The sequence below is a fragment of the Caretta caretta genome, chromosome 3 (assembly GCF_965140235.1).
Source record: "Caretta caretta isolate rCarCar2 chromosome 3, rCarCar1.hap1, whole genome shotgun sequence".
NCBI lineage: Eukaryota > Metazoa > Chordata > Testudines > Cheloniidae > Caretta > Caretta caretta.
Genome location: NC_134208.1, coordinates 57,096,067 through 57,110,141, shown reverse-complemented (window position 1 = coordinate 57,110,141; position 14,075 = coordinate 57,096,067). Strand labels below are relative to the sequence as shown.

Here is a 14,075-nt window from a genome sequence, read left to right as displayed (position 1 = left end):
AAATGTAAGTGTATGAAATGTTTTCAAGTAATTTACAAATATTAATTTTTGCTTATCTCAGAACATTATTCTTCCAGTTAAAAAATGGCAGAAAAGTGGGCAGCAGCACACACTATACATATACTCTAGTATTCAATTTTTCTCCCTGTCAGAAACACTAATTTTATTGTACAAACAACTGCGTTGTAGAGACTTAATTTCTCTAGGCAACTCGGAGGTGAGCAGTAAAGACCTCCGCGCACACGTTTCCCAGCAATAGATACGGTGGTGCAGTCTCACACAGAGCCCTGCAAAGCCGAACATTCCCTCGCCCTCAGCCGCGAGAACTGCCTGCTCTAACATCCCGCCTTGGAGCGGTTGGCGTTTTGTTTTCTATGGCCCAAGCAGGGAATGGCATGTTTCAGAAGACAAGCTGGATTCAGCCGATGATGTATGTCCTTGCGTTTGTTACCGTCTCCCGGAGCACAGGCACTGTCTCGCTGCAGCCACGCTAGCCACGAGCTTCAGGGCGCCTTACAGCTGCCACATTTGCTAAACAAAAGAAGTTTAAGGGCGACTCTTTCGAGCGGGCGAGGCGGAACAATAGCTGTCTCACAGCCAGCCGCCCGGCCAGGCGGTAGCTCCTTCTGCACGCAGAGCCCAGAAGCGACCCTGGGGCCCGCTGGCCCCTTCTGCGGAACCCTTCGGGGGTTTCCTTTGCCCTGTGGAGCCCCGTCCCGCAGCACACAAACCCGCGCGGCTGGCTTACGCGACTGGGCGGGAAGGCTGATTAAAACTCACAGCATTGGTTCGTTAGTGGTGCGAACCCCCCGCCCCCGATGCTCCGGTCCCTGGAGTTTTAAGCACGTGAGCACACGACGCTGCCTGTTCTCCAAAGACCCCGCAGCCTTTCAGGAGGGAGCCCGCGCGCCAACCTCTCCAGCCAGCTCCACCGGCGAGTCCCTGCTCCGCCCGCGCACCCGAGGAGCCTCCCTCCCCGCGGCGGGGCTCCGCGCCTCGCCACCACCAGCGCCGCGCACAGGACTGTCCGGCAGGCCCGCCGCGGCGCTGGCTCGAGGAGGGATGCTGCGAGGGCAAGAGGCGGCGGAAGGGCGGCAACAGGCGGCGTAGGAGAGCAGGCAGCCCCCGGCGGGACTGGCCGGGCGAAGAGGGGAACCACAGGCGCCCTGGGCAGCGGCTGGGCACCCTCCCTGCCCCGGCTCTGCGCCTGCCCCAGCGCCATGTGACTGACCCGCTCTGTGCAGCCCAGGGCAGAACGTCGGACTCGGTCCCCGGAGCATTGACCCGCCCGCCCAGGCTGACCCCAGGCCCCCTTGTGATCGCTGGGGCTGCCCCCCTCCGCCCGGCCGCCATGCGCTGAGAGCCGCCGGCCCGCAGCCCTGCTCCCATGGGGAGGGGAGCCCAGGCGGCGGCCGCTGGCGCTGTGAGGGCGGCGCCCTGCTTGGCCGGGGCACCATGAAGTCCCTGCTCCTCAGCCGCTTCCTGCTGCTGCTACCCTGGGGGCTCATCGTCATCCTCCTGCTGGACACGGACAGCAGCCGGGCGCCGCCCGCGCCCCCGGCCCGGCCCCCGCAGCAGGCGGGCCCCCGGCGGCCGGCGCTGCCCCCCATCTATGCCATCACCCCCACCTACAGCCGCCCGGTGCAGAAAGCCGAGCTCACCCGCCTGGCCAACACCTTCCGCCAGGTGGCGCGGCTGCACTGGGTCCTGGTGGAGGACGCGGCCCGGCGCAGCGAGCTGGTGAGCCGCTTCGTGGCGCGGGCCGGCCTGCCCTGCACCCACCTGCACGTCCCCACCCCGCGCAGGTACAAGCGGCCCGGCCTGCCCCGCGCCACCGAGCAGCGCAACGCCGGCCTGGCCTGGCTCCGGCAGCGACACCAGCACCTGCCGCCGCCGCAGCCCGGGGTGCTCTTCTTCGCCGACGACGACAACACCTACAGCCTGGAGCTCTTCGAGGAGGTAGCGGGGGAAGGAGGGCGGGTGTCGGGCCCAGGGTGAATCCAGAGCCTGGCACACCCTGTCCACCTGCATGCACCTTAACCCAGTCCAGAGCCTGGCCCCCCGACACCCTGCAAACACTGGCTCCACCCAGTCCTGAGCCAAGCCCTGGTACTCCGACCGCTTCCATTCAGTCCAGAGCTGTGCATCTCCAGCCCCTTGCATGCACCTCCACCTAATCCGGAATCAGCCCCCCCCCCCCCATGCATCTTTAGCCAATCCAGAGCCGTGCACCCTGCCTGCACCTCCACCAGGTGACACCCAGGCCCAGAGAGTCCGCAGCACCACAGACCTTGCATATTCTTCTAACAGCCAATTAACACCCTGACCCTGCATGCACTCTTCCCCAGCCTGCACACAGACACGGTTTTATGCACTGTGCATTCACTTTCAGGAGATCTAGACCTTCAGTACACCCAGAACTCATACAGTCCACCTAGTTTTAGGCACAGTGCATGGCCCCTCACCCAAACTCATGCAAAGACCTTTCCAAAATCAATATTCCAGCATTCTGCACCCATCTTCCCCCAGACTCAACGTTTCACATATTCCCTTCTCCCAAATTCATGCACTCTGCAAGCATTCAGAGTACCAATGAATTTGTGCTGCTCCTGCTACCGTTACCTTAATCTTAATTCTGCCTTTCAGGAACAGTTCCCCTTTTTTTCCCTTCCCACATCCTGAAGCAGTCACTTGCTCTTTTATCATTTTCTTGCTGAGATATGCAGAGTTGGATTATATAATGACTTCACTGTGGCTCTGTTAAAACTGGGATAAAAGAGACACCACTGTCTTTGATCTCTTCAGTTCTGGTTGTGTCTCTTTCTTTTGCCCTGGAGGGCAAACTCACATCGTGAATCATGGTCCTTTATAATTTAACTTGCCTTGAATTACTTTGCTTGGAGTTGCCCACTCTTTTTTGAAGCCTGTCATTGTTCAAAGCAGAAAATCTTTTACATAATGGCTAAACATCTTTTCAGGAGTCTCAGTTGTAAGGGGATGTGTTTTGTCTTTATTCCAGCCACTCCGTGAAGTGCTTGCTCCCTTTCAGTGGGAGTTGGCAAGTGCACAGGGATGAGGTTATCCAGCTTTCTGATTTCCCACTGGCAGGAAGGAGGGATGTTTAATAAGTGGACATAAAACAGCAGAAGAAAGATCATGTATCTTTGACAGATAAAAGAATACCTTGGCAGAAAAACGGGGGAGGGAAAGAGGAAAAAAATAGATTGGCAGACAATGTGCAGGAGTTTTAAAGAGATTGAAATCAGCATACTTCACTGCTTAAAGGTATGAACCTATCAATGTATGATAGTATCCTGTATTTAGCTAGCACTTCACATCCATGGGTGACTTACAATCAGTAGATGGAAACACCCAGTATACAAAGATGTGCAGCAGATAAAGCCTCTAGAGGGAGTTTGTTTTAGAAATGTTGATCAACGCAATTGACTAGTGTTTAGATTTAAAATATATTTTCTTCCCTTTTCAATACATTGACAGGTGCAAGTTCCTCATTTAGCAGAGCTGCTCTAGTTCCTTTTCCAGCATGAGATGCAGCACTGAAGCTCCTAATTTGAGGACCTTACACTGGAAATGTCATATTCTGTTTTTCTGGGTTATTTTCCTAAACCTCCTTACACCCCCATGGCTGTACTTAGCTCATCAATGCACAGGAATTCTATGCCTTCATCTTGTTTTAATGATGTCATCTGGGTTCTCTTGGAATTCGGTGCCAGTGTGGTTCATTCCACTGAAGGTTACAACCCAATCCAGAAAATATGCCCCACTCCCAGCAGTAGCACAGGGGCAAAGTCTGGACACAAATCCTTTCTATAATATACACAGGAAAGAGGAAACACTAAATGAAGAAGTGACAGGGCACACCAGTTGAGTAACTGTTAAGTTTATGCTCAAATAAATTGGTTAGTCTCTAAGGTGCCACTAGTACTCCTTTTCTTGTTAAGAGAAGATGGTCCTGAGTCAGCTTGAATCTTTTTTATTTCCTAGTCCTTTATTTCTAATTTCTGAGGATGATGAAATTAAAAAGGTACAAATTAGCTCCCCAAAGTGCTGGCTGTGAATGCAGGAATGCAAAGGATGAATGAATCTGTAGGGTTAACCTTGAAGATTACAGGCACAACAGGCAATCCATGTTCAATTATTTCTCTTTGCTAACAGGAATGCCAGCCTCTTCACACATGCAGCTAAGCAATTCTAAGCCTCCTTTCAACACGGTTCAGTGCTAAGAAAGAAATGTGTGCTTTGAACAGTCCCATGTTCACAGGGAAACACATTTGTGAGTGAAGCTCTTGCTATGAGATGCAGTAGCAGAAACAAACAAAACAGATCTCAGGGAGAGATTTCAATCTTCAAATATCTACCGAAACAACCCCATTTCTGTTTTCCCTGCAGCACAGATGGGCTCTCGTGGTGAGGGGGAGGTACTGCTGGAACACAGATAATCCCCCCCTCCCCCCCCCGCCCATATTGATCTGTTGCTCTGTCCAAGCAACTAAAATCGTTTGCAAATGAGCCTTTCCAAATGCCACAAGCAGAGTGTGCCTTTCTGGTGAGAAGGTGGACCGCATAGCCTTGTTTTCAATCAGGGCATTGGTCAGATTTCTATTTCTCACTGAAAAAACTTCATATTTCTCATTGGAAAACCTTCACTATTTTCATGAGTTCTGACTTGACAATTTTAAAATAAATTTCTGTCTCCCCTTTGGGAATTGATTGAGTAAATTGTGCTCCTCCTCTCCAAGCATGAAGCGGCCAGCCTCAGAACACATCACCTATGACAGAAATCCTGTAGTAATTCCCTTCCTGAAAGTGGCTTAATGGGATGTGAGAGGGAATTTGTTAATGCTTAATGCTGTTTCCTATCCTTCCAGTAGCAACTCTTCTAAATGGTGGTTGCTGAATCGCTAATCCCAAAGGAAACCGGATTTAAGACCTATTGTAGACGAGGAAGGGATTGGGATAGACATGGGACTGGAAGCCAGAAACTCCTGTATTCTAATCCTGCCTTGAGCATGGACTGCCTGTGTGATTTTTGAACAAGTCACAATTACAGCCAGAAAATGACTATGTAAAATTGCTGTCTTATTAAATAGATCTGCATGTGTGTGTTCAGAATCATAGCTGCTGATTTTAGTGACAAAAGTAGGGATGTTTTGGTAATATTTTTCACTCCTGTTAGCACCAGAAAGACCAGAAAGTTCAAACTCTGAAGGGCTTCCAAAACCCCATAGGAGTTTTGCATCAGTTCACTTTACACTGGTAATGGTTTGCATTGGTGTAGCTCCAGTGATGCAATTTTCTCTGATATACTTAAGAGAATGTGAGCCTCTTTAATGAAGCATCCCCCTGCAGCAGCTTTATTACTAGAGAAGGTGTACAAGCCAGAAGGAATGCGCTTTGTGAAATGCCAGGTTGTTTTTGTCGAGGTGTCAGTTTGAAAAACCTAGTCTCCATTTATGGTATTTTATAATGTGCTCATCATCATATTAGAAATGCACCAGATTTATTTGATATGGAGAGATGTTAAATATTAGAGTTAGTAAGAAAACAGCAACAGTTTTCCTTTACAATTAAAAATAAAATGCAGGGTTTTTTTCTTTTTAATTAAATCTGGAAACAAATATAGACTAACTGTAGTAAACGTGGAACCCCACAGGGCTCTTTGTACTGTGGCCTACACATTTGCCTGTCTCCCCTGGGTGGTGTGGAGCTTAATTTGTTAATAGCCAAAAAATGTGCTCTCCTATTCCAATTAAATGAGGTTGCTCCAAGCAGGTTTTAACTATAGTTTCTGAAGTGGTGCTGAGGATGGTTTGTCCTTAGCTACCCTGCAGCTAAACTTTGATCCCCATTGGTTCCTCTGCATCTTTTGTCAGGAATGAGTATTTTTAACAACTTAGAAGAGGCTTCTGTGAGAGGAGCAGTTGGCCAGTGTTTGGAGTGCTAAGTGATATCATGGCAATAACTGAGAAATTGTTCTCTGGAATAAATGGAGGTCCGGCCTTTAGATGCTCACAACTCTTTTCACTTTAGGATGTAACCTAGAAATTTAGGTCTACAATTTCTCTTTAGTCCAGATAGCTGTGTCAGTATTTATCTATTTATTTTCATAGCCTAGAGACCTAGAAGTTGATTGATTCTTTACCTGAGATGTGGACCACTCATCTACAACCCCATCTCCCATCAAAAGCAATTCCTCCCCCCGCCCCCATTCTGGAAATGTATTTAATTGTATGATCAGACAAGATACTCAACAAGAAATTAATTTTCATAGCAAAGCCAGTGGAAGGACTAAAGCCCAACTAACATTTATTTCATGAATTTTATTGAGATTTCAACATGAATCAGTGTGACCTCTCTTTCTTTCTTTTCTTGTAGGTTGTTTTGAGTGATGCAGTTACACTTTCTGTTGCATTTAGCTCACCCTATGCCTGGATACAAGTAATTTATAATAAAGTGCTAATACTTTGATTTCCAGTTATATACTTTTAGATTTCTAGACAAAAATCTTAGTTAAGACTGAGACTATCTGATCCTGTAATTCTGCCTCCATAGAATGTTAGATTAATAAGTCAAAAACAACAGTTTTTGTGGTTCCAACTCCAACCTCTACCTTAACTTTTCATATCTCTTCCTGCCCACCTTGTATATATCACTAAGCCAGAGATTCACTTACTCTGCCCTTTCTGTATTTTAAATAATGGGCCATATACTATTACTTTTAAAACCTATATATGTTAAATTTACACGTACAGATTGGGTGTCCTCCATCAGTTCAGCTAATCTCCTGCTTCTTACTCAGACATACCTGTCAATGAAGACTTCAGTAGGAGGTTGTCCTGCTGAAAGGATACAGGAAAGGGCTTTTGATGTATGTAGAATCAAATATGCCATCTCAAAATCTGCAGTGTAGTTATAGCCACCTCAGTCCCAGAATATTAGAGAGACAAGGATGGCTGAGGTAATATCTTTTATTGGGCCATCTCTCTTACCAACAGAAGTTCATACAATAAAAGATATTACCCCACCCACAGTGTTCCCTCTAATTTTTCCCATCCATTTGTGGAATGAATTTTGTTATGTGCACCAATATGGAGGTGATGTGTGACACATCACCTCCATATTGGTGCACATAACAAAAGTAATGGGGTGGGGCTGAGGGGTTTGGAGTGTGGGAGGGGGCTCAGGGGTGAAGCAGAGGGTTGGGGTATGTGGGGGAGTGAGGTCTCTGGCTGGGGGTGTGGGCTCTGGGGTGGGGCCAGGGGTGAGGGGTTTGGGGTGCAGGAGGATGCTCTGGAGCTACAGCGGGGAGAGAGAACTCCCCCCAGCTCTTTCTCCTCGTAGCAGCACCTGGTAGGCGCCCCAGCTGCGGCAGGGCCAGGCCAGGGCTGAGCTGGGGCTGGGGGAGGGGAGGGGCGCCCCAGCCGTGGCAGGTTCTGGCTGGGGCTGGGTTGGGCTGCCCCTCCCCCAGCTGCAACAGGTCTGAGGCTGAGTTGGGGCTGGGGGAGGGGTGCCCACTCCGTGAGAAATTAGTGAGTGCTGCTCAGCAGCACCAATGGCAGCCAAGCTTCCCCAACCCCCCAGCACCTCTCACCTGCCAGCGGCCCCGCTGACCAACTCCTCCCGCTCCCTCCCAGAGCCTCCTGCCTACCGCAAACAGCTGTTTAGAAGCATGTAGGAAGCTCCAGGAGGGAAGGGGAGGGGAGGAGTGGGGATGGGGTATGCTTGGGGGAGGAGGCAGGGAAGGGGCAGAGTGGGGGCAGGAGAAGCAGGGTAGGGACTTGGGTGGAGGGAGGGAGGTTGAGCACCCCTGGCTAGAGAGGAAGTCAGGGCCTCTGGGCGCCCCTCCCTTGGCCGCAGCAGGTCCCAGCTGGGTGGGCTCCCTGAGTGCCTGCGCAGTGCTAAATAGGCTGCTGCGTGGCCGTGCAGCTTACAGAAAGCTTAGCTCACCCACCTTGTCGATTCAAGATATTGTGAAATAACTGATTTTAATAACTGCCTTTCTTCATACTGGGATACGTCTTCCACCTTTATTTGTCTTTTGTGGTTATTCTAACCATTAATTTGTTCCCAGACAAAACAACTTTGTTAATCTTGCAATAAAGGATGAAAGAATTTTTCATTTCATTCAAAAACTGCTAAGACTTAAGTAATAGTTCGGGGTGGGCAAACTTTTTGGCCCGAGGACCACATCGAGGTGTGAAACTGTATGGAGGGCTGGGTAGGGAAGTCTGTGCCTCCCCAACCAGCCTGGCCCCTGCCCCCTCCCCCTGACTGCCCCCCTCAGAACCTCCCCTGCTCCTTGTCCCATGACCGCCCCCTCCCAGGATCCCTGCCCTGGGACCCCACCCCCTATCCAGCCCTCCCCTGCTCCCTGTCCCCTGACTGCCCCCTGCCCCCATCCACACCCCTGCCCCCTGACAGACCGCCCCCCCCCCCCCGGGATTCCTACACACTATCGAACCCCCCTTGTTCCCCATCCCCGACCGCCCCATCCCCAAGAACCTCCGCACCATCCAAACGCCCCTTGTTCCCTGACTGCCCCCGGGACTCCCTGCCCCTTATCCAACCCCCCGCCGCCGCCCCCTCCTTACCATGCTGCTCAGAGCAGCAGGAGCTCACAGCCCCGCCGCCCAGACAGAGCCAGCCGCGCTGCCCACACGGCGGCGTAGCTGCGGGGGAGGGGGCTAGCCTCCCGGGCTAGGACCTCAAAGGCCTGGCAGGACAGTCCCGGCTAATAGTTGGTAGTGTTTTCAAAAGACTCTGAAGCTTTCTCTAGGAAGTTCTGATTTATCGTTTTAGTTTATAAACTAACAAAGCAACACACCATATCAACCATTTGACAGTTACCAACTGCCTAGCTAGTTACCCAAACTGCCCCGCTGGTCAACTTGAGAACTGTCAGACTCAGACATTGGATCCATCCTTTCACACAGGTTTATTAAAAAGAAGAGTAAGGTACTAAATATTTTATGGTCGCTAATAGGAATGACCTGTTTGATGTCTGGGTTTGTGGTAGTCCTTAGGATGGCACTATGAAGCAGCGTTAAGGTTGGTTGGGTGACCCAAGCTTTGCATTTTACCAAAAAAGGTGGGTGTGTGTGTGTAAAAACTGGCATCTTATCTGGAATTTCCAGTCAATGCAGTTTGCTGCCTGGGAACCTCCTGGGATTTTAAAAGTATAACAGGGTTCCTTGTATGACTTGTATTGTCTGTGGGCACTTTGGTAGCGATGCAGGAAATCTGACAGATTTTGTAAGTCATGCACAAACTGACCTCATTCCTTTCCAGAAAGCCTTCTACACCCATATGTGGCTTCCTCGTCCCCATTTCTGGTCCAGGACCATGTAGCTTTTGCTCTTTTATTCTTCCGGGCAGGACTTACCTGCACCAAAGTGGTTCCCTTGCAGAACCTCATCCCATCAGGAGCATCTGTCTGTACCACGCATGCTTTGCAAAGCCCCTGTCATGCCATGTACATTTTGCAAAGAACCTGCTGGGTTACCTATACTTTACCAAGTGTCTGTCAAAATAATGCATGTATCAAATTGATGTATTATCAAATTTATGTATGTATTTTGTACATTTAAAAAGAGACGTGTTCAGTGCATCTGAATATATACATATATGCAATACATGTATGTAAAAAGATGCTTGTATCATATACATGGTACATGTTATTTTTAAATGGATTTAAATCATGTTATCCTTATTTATATCTATATGGGTGATAACACCTTTAAACTGATCCATAATTCATGCATGCATCACTAGCTTCAAATGTACTACTAGCATCTCTGCTTTTTAGGGACTAAGGCCCTGATCTAATGCCCATGAAAATCAGTGGGAGCCTTTCCATTGACTTAAATGGATGCTGGATTTAGGCCGTATTTAAGCAGTTACCTTGAAGTTTTGAAGATATGATTACTCAAAAAATGTTAGGAAAATCTTCTGAAAGGGAATTAAGAGTATATTTCCTAGCCTCCATATCTCTGAAACTGCTTATGTGATTTGCTCCCAGTTTACCAAAAAAAATTTACACTGAATTTTCAGATTAGGCAGGTTTTGTGTCTGCTCTAGTGGAAGCTAGTTCAACTGTAGCTCTGGAAGGACTAGTGTGCCTTCCACTATACGTTTAATGTAATCTGTTATTAACCAGCATAGGTCAGTTGTTAGTGATTTCAGTAGTAGTCAAAAATGGGTTCCTATGTAATTGTGTATGGATAAAATGACAGCCAAATGGATTTTTTAAAAAAAGTTTATTAATAGACTCCTACCAATATTTTTTAAATCTGACTGGTATTATGAAATCTTTGAATCTACAGAATTGGTTGGAAAAAGCAGATTTTTGCTCAGCTCCCTCGTTTTGGGAAACAGTATTTAGCAGCCTAGACAGAATGAAATATTAGCCATCTGTCACTGAGTTTTTTTCTTCATATTAAAAAAACCTTACCTTAAGAAACAATCTAAATATGTTTAGACCACTACTGGGTCAGTAGTGCATTAAATATTTTTCTAATGTGTAGATGAATTTGATACACTTGAGGGTATATGAATGCACACTGATATTAGAGTTAGTCAAGTGATGCCTTTTCTAAATAGTTCAGAATAAACATAAGTTGCTGGGAAAAAAAGCTGGAGTAACTTTAAAAGGAGAGAAACTAGATAACAGTAAAAAAAGGGGGCAGGGATTTGGTACAGGTATGTAAGGATTTAGGGACCCTATTTTTCAAGATGCTGGACATCCTCAAGAGATGCTGAGCATCCTCAGCTCAAGCTCTTTGGGACCAAATCTTGTCGTCTTATACGTTTATAGTGAAATCCAGACCATTACTACTAATAATAATTGAGGGTGGCCAGCAGCTCTGAAGAGGCACTTGTTTTCCTTCAGGATCAGGACCTACCAGAACAGCAAAATGAGGAAAGAGAAAGAGGATCTATTAAGTAAGAGTGGGATAATAAACTCAAATAGTAGATATTTGCAAGGGTAGAAAGTCTATGAAATTTAAAGGTTGAGTGCTCTCTTCCACATTTTGCTATATTCATTGTCAAAATATAAGCTGCTGTTTCAGAAGGTTTCTAGTCCTAATTGTAAAGCTAGTTCTGGTGCATGACTGCCTTAGCGAATTTAGAGCAAGACTCTAAATTATAAATATAGTACATATATATTACATTATCGTCATACCTTGCACTTAATCTAAGGCCTTATTTACACAAGAAAATGATACTGATGTGTTCATCAGTTTAGAACCTAAAGTTAAATTAGTGCAGCTCCCTTGTGTGGCTACTCCTTTTGGTTCAAGAGTGTCCTATATCAAGTTAGCTTGAGTCATTAAGGTTTGACTTTGGCTAAATCAATAAAATGCATTTTTAAACTGAAATAAGTGTGTCCACATGAGGGCTGTGCTCTGCTTTAACTAAATCAGTTTTTAAAGTGTTTCTAAAAACTTAGCGCATAGCCAATCTGATAGCTTTCTTTGACAGGGTAACAAGCCTTGTGGATTGGGGGGAAGTGGTAGATATGCCATATCTTGACTTTTGTAAGTCTTCTGGTACTGTCTTGCATGACCCTCTCGTAAACAAACTAGGGAAATACAACCTAGATGGAGCTACTATAAGGTGGGTACATAACTGGTTGGAAAACCGTTCCCAGAGAGTAGTGGTTCACAGTCAAGCTGGAAGGGCATATCTAGTGATGTCCCACAGGGATCAGTTCTGGATATGGTTCTGTTCAATATTTTCATCAATGATTTAGATAATGGCATAGAGAGTACACTTATAAAGTTTGTGGAAAATACCAAGCTGGCACAGGCTGCAAGTACTTCGGAGGATATGATTCAAATTCAGAATGATCTGGACAAACTGGAGAAATAGTCTGAAGTAAATAAGGTGAAATTCAATAAGGACAAATGCAAAGTACTCCACTTAGCAAGGAACAATCAGTTGCACACATACAAAATGGGAAATGACTGGCTAGGAAGGAGTACTGTGGAAAGGGATTTGGGGGTCATAGTGGACCACAAGCTAAATATGAACCAACAGTGTAACACTGTAGCAAAAAAAGAACATCATTCTGGGATGTATTAGCAGGAGTGTTGTAAGCAAGACATGAGAAGTAATTCTTCTGCTCTACTCCACACTGATTAGGCCTCAACTGGAATATTGTTTCCAGTTCTGGGCTCCACGTTTCAGGAAAGATGTGGACAAATTGGAGAAAGTCCAGAGATGAGTGACAAAAATGATTAAAGGTCTAGAAAACATGACCTATGAGGGAAGATTGAAAAAATTGGTTTTGTTTCGTCTGGAAAAGAGAAGACTGAGAGGGGACATAACCATTTTCAAGTACATAAAAGGTTGTTACAAGGAGGAGGGAGAAAAATTATTGTTCTTAACCTCTGAGGATAGGACAAGAAGCAATGGGTTTAAATTTCAGCAAGGGAGGTTTAGATTGGACATTAGTAAAAACTTCCTGTCAGGTGGTTAAGCATAAATTAATAAATTTATGGAATAAATTACCTAGGGAGGTTGTGGAATCTCCATTGTTGGATATTTTTAAGACCAGGTTAGACAAACACCTGTCAGAAATGGTCTAGATAATACGTAGTCCTGCCATGAGTGTAGGAGACTGGACTAGATGACTTCTCAAGATTTCTTCCAGTCCTATGATTCTATGATTGTATGCCTGGTATATTAGCCCCACTTTACAGTTGAGGAAATTGAGACACACAACTATCATGGGGTGAATTCTGTTTCCAGTCACAATTTGCAATCCCCTTGACTTGTATGAGCATGACTCAGGCCACAATTTGGCCTTAAATGATTTGCCTGTGGTCGCATAAGAATTGCGTGTCAGAGCTTATGGTCAGGAGACTTGCATTCTAAGGTCCATACTTCTACCGTACACCATCTTTCCTCTTTTATAGAGGTACAGTGGTAAATGTTGAAGAGATGGAGTTCTAAATCCAACTTCTAGCAAAATAAATTGGAGCTGTTTGTAGAATTCTGCTGGTGTCCCACTGGTACTGTGTGGCAAGTCCAGGCAATAATCTGGGCACTAGCATTGCATCAGAATGCAGATTACATGGGAACTGAAACAATAGAAAACTGAGAAGCAGAAAAAAATGTTACACAAAGCTGAATTTTCTGGAGACTTTTTAGTCCTAAATGGGGAGGCAGTGATGGATGGCTGTGAAAACATTCAGCAAATTGTTACAGTCTGGAAGCCTTTTCATGATAGAAGCAGTGACTAGATTCCCTCCTCTTCATCTTTTACTTCCAGTTCCCTGGGGTTTTTCCATTTTCCAACCAATTTGACCCCTTCCCTATCATTCCTGCACTTCCCAGGTCTTAATCTTCTTGAGTGACTAATGAAGTGCTATTTTTGGCAAGATTTTGTGTGTGTGTGTGTGTGTGTGTGTGTGTGTGTGTGTGTGTGTGTGAGAGAGAGAGAGAGAGAATCGTTTTTGTTCTCTCTCTGCTTTTGTTTTTTTTATTCTCTCAGCTCTTGGCTTTCGGAGCTTCCTTCCCCCATTATCTGTTCTCTGATTCCCCATTTCCCTCTAATCAGTTGTCCTCATCTTCCTTCATCACAATGCTCTGTCCCTCCCGTTTTTACTTTTCCCTTGTTCTTTATCTATTTTACTCCTCCTCCCCCCATGCTGTTCTTTCTTCTCCTGGCTTTACCCATCCACTTCCTCATTCTTCTTCCTCATATCCTGTCCCTTTTGAAAAAGATTGCCACATTGTGGTTGCCAACCCTCCAGGATTGTCCTGGAGTCCCCAGGAATTAAAGATCAATCAATAATGTCATGTGATGAAACCTCCAAGAATTCAGCCAACCAAAGTTGGCAACCCTATATTACATGTATACTGTGGCTTCAAGTTTTGATTATTCAGATAACAGATGTGCTGCTGTCCATTAAAAATATAGTTAGAGAAACAGTGCAGAATTCTTGTGGTGCAATGTATGGGATTACATTGGTATCTGATAGTCTAATATCTTTAAATTACTCTCTCTGTGCCCTAACACTTGTTAGGGTCAAGCAGAATAGAAAACA

At 46.2% G+C, this 14,075-nt stretch overlaps 1 protein-coding gene across 2 annotated transcripts in view; it reads left to right on the top strand.

Annotated features, from left to right (window-relative positions):
• The first annotated feature begins 238 nt into the window (after positions 1-238).
• The window catches only part of B3GAT2 (beta-1,3-glucuronyltransferase 2), a 55,542-nt gene continuing 41,705 nt past the window's right edge, over positions 239-14,075 (top strand). Inside the window, exon 1 of one of the 2 annotated variants that reach the window (XM_048845994.2) lies at positions 239-1,959. In XM_048845994.2, the coding sequence (XP_048701951.1) occupies positions 1,456-1,959 (504 nt within the window). In that variant the 5' untranslated portion in view covers positions 239-1,455. The remainder of the gene's footprint in view (positions 1,960-14,075) is intronic. The other variant, XM_048845993.2, reaches the window with a different exon arrangement.